This window comes from Otolemur garnettii, unplaced genomic scaffold, assembly GCF_000181295.1.
Source record: "Otolemur garnettii isolate 467f Iridium unplaced genomic scaffold, OtoGar3 scaffold00054, whole genome shotgun sequence".
Classification (NCBI taxonomy): domain Eukaryota; kingdom Metazoa; phylum Chordata; class Mammalia; order Primates; family Galagidae; genus Otolemur; species Otolemur garnettii.
The window spans coordinates 8,459,193-8,461,297 of record NW_003852449.1 but is presented as its reverse complement, the minus strand read 5'-3'; the positions used below and the strand labels follow the sequence as shown (position 1 = coordinate 8,461,297).

General features: G+C 35.3%; 1 protein-coding gene across 1 annotated transcript in view; it reads left to right on the top strand.

The window, feature by feature from the left end:
- Positions 1–2,105, top strand: part of TOGARAM1 (TOG array regulator of axonemal microtubules 1) — a 73,226-nt gene that overhangs the window by 30,584 nt on the left and 40,537 nt on the right. The window contains exon 7 of the mRNA XM_023514520.1: positions 226–326. Coding sequence (XP_023370288.1) covers positions 226–326 — 101 coding nt within the window. The remainder of the gene's footprint in view (positions 1–225; positions 327–2,105) is intronic.

The window sequence follows — 2,105 nt, the reverse complement described above, 5'->3', positions numbered from 1 at the left end:
GTTGGGAGGTTGCTGTGAACTGGGATGCCACAGCACCCTACCCAGGGTGACAGCTTGAGGCTCTGTCTCAAAAAAAAAAAAAAGAATACTAGTTAGCTATGGTTTTTCATACTTCTTGCTGTCTTATCTCAAAGTTTATTGAGTTAATAAAAAGAGACTGTGTGATATGAATGTTGCACAACTCTGAATCTTAATGTTTATTGAAATTACTTTGTTTCATTGTAGGTCAGACATATTTCCAACATTTGGATCAAAACCTTGTCCAACAAGACTTTCTTCTGCAAAGAATAAAAACTCTCATGTTGCTGAACATAGCCCCAGTACAGGTATCTGTGACTATTTATAAATATAATTTATAAAAATTATGATTTTTATATAATGCCAAACATGATAACTCCATTTCAGATTTTTCAGTTTTGTAGTTACCAATTAGGACTAATCATTTTTTAACTTCTTAAAAGGCCATTTTGATAAGAATAAATGTTATATTATTTTTGGAAGAACAAAATTTGTTGACCTGAAATCTTTTATCTCCTTTTAACTCCATAGTAAATCTGTGCCTGGCTCCCACACCCAGTATAACCTGGCTTTCAGGGTTTTGAAAACTTCACAGATGATTCTAACGGGCAGCATATTTTGGGAACCGCTGGGCATCACAAGGCAATTTTCTTTAAAAACAAATATTTAACTAGTAGTTATTTATTTATTTATTTTTTGGGCTGGAGCTGGGTTTGAACCCGCCATCTCCAGCATATGGGACTGGTGCCCTACCCTTTTGATCCACAGGCGCCGCCCCAACTAGTAGTTTATTTCATGTGTATCTTGTGTTAAATTTTGGGAGAACTAACCTGGATTTTATAATATCACTTCTCAGAAAATAAATTCAGTAATTAGTAATGAATTAGAAAAATATTTGTTTTACACTGTGATCTTTTTAAGGTGGGAACTACATTGATTCTTCTTTATGATTAATAAAACTATATTGAATTATAGGTGAATGGTTACAAATTGGGATGTGATACTTAAGTTTCACATGCTCTCAGTATAAAAGTTCTATTTTAAGTCTACTTTAGATTATAGTTACTTTCCTAAAAAGCTATGTATCTATGTGACTATTTTCTAAGATTTTTGATGTATTGCTGTTAAATGTCTTAACTTTACCCCCTTTTTAAAATTCCCATTACTATGGCTTTAGTTCACATTCTTCCTCCTTATCTACTTAGCCTCCTAAGTTTTCTCCCCATCTTCAGTATCATTTCACTTAGATTTTAGTCTCCACAATGCAATTCTGACTCTGTTGGCCAGCCTCAGTTCATTCCAGACATCTTTCCATGATCTGGTCCCTGCCTACTTTTTTTTTTTTAAGATACAATTTTATTACACAGAAAGGAATACAGAAGGAGTGAGAAAGCACTAGAGCTTCTGGCAAAGGGGAAGACCCAAGTCAGAAGTCTTTCCCTCTGTCTGCTTCTCCAGCCTCCTACTTCACTTCCCTCTTTGTATCTGTATGTTTCCCTTAAATCAGACCACTTTCAGGACCCTCTCAGCACTGTCTCTGCAATTGCACGTACTGTTTTTTCTAATTGACATCTAGAACCCATACCACACATTATGCAGCTCTGAAAATTCATTTGCTTTCTTTAGGAAACCGTCCCTAATTCACAAACAAGATTATTACCTGTTTTGTAATACTATTGCATTTTGCATTGACATTTTTCATCACTGTATTGCAATTATTTTACTTTTCTTCAACTCTGGGTACCTACCATGTGGCTGGCAAATCATGGATATGCCTGATATACTGGCTTGCACAAAACTAATATTAATGAAGAGATACCTGGTCTGCTAGGCACATGGAGATAGTATGTACATGCTTTGGAGTCTGAAAGACCCTAGCTGGAATTCCAGTTTGACATTTAATCATAGTATTCACACTGTATACAAGTTACTTAACTGCTTTGGAACTTAGTTACCTGATCTGTTAGTATAAACATTGAGAAAGGTAATGAAGATTTAAGTATATGACGTATAAAGTACCCAGTTCATAGTGGGCACTCAGTACGTATTTGGTCCCTTAAAGCAATGGTTCTCAAACTTCCTAAGGC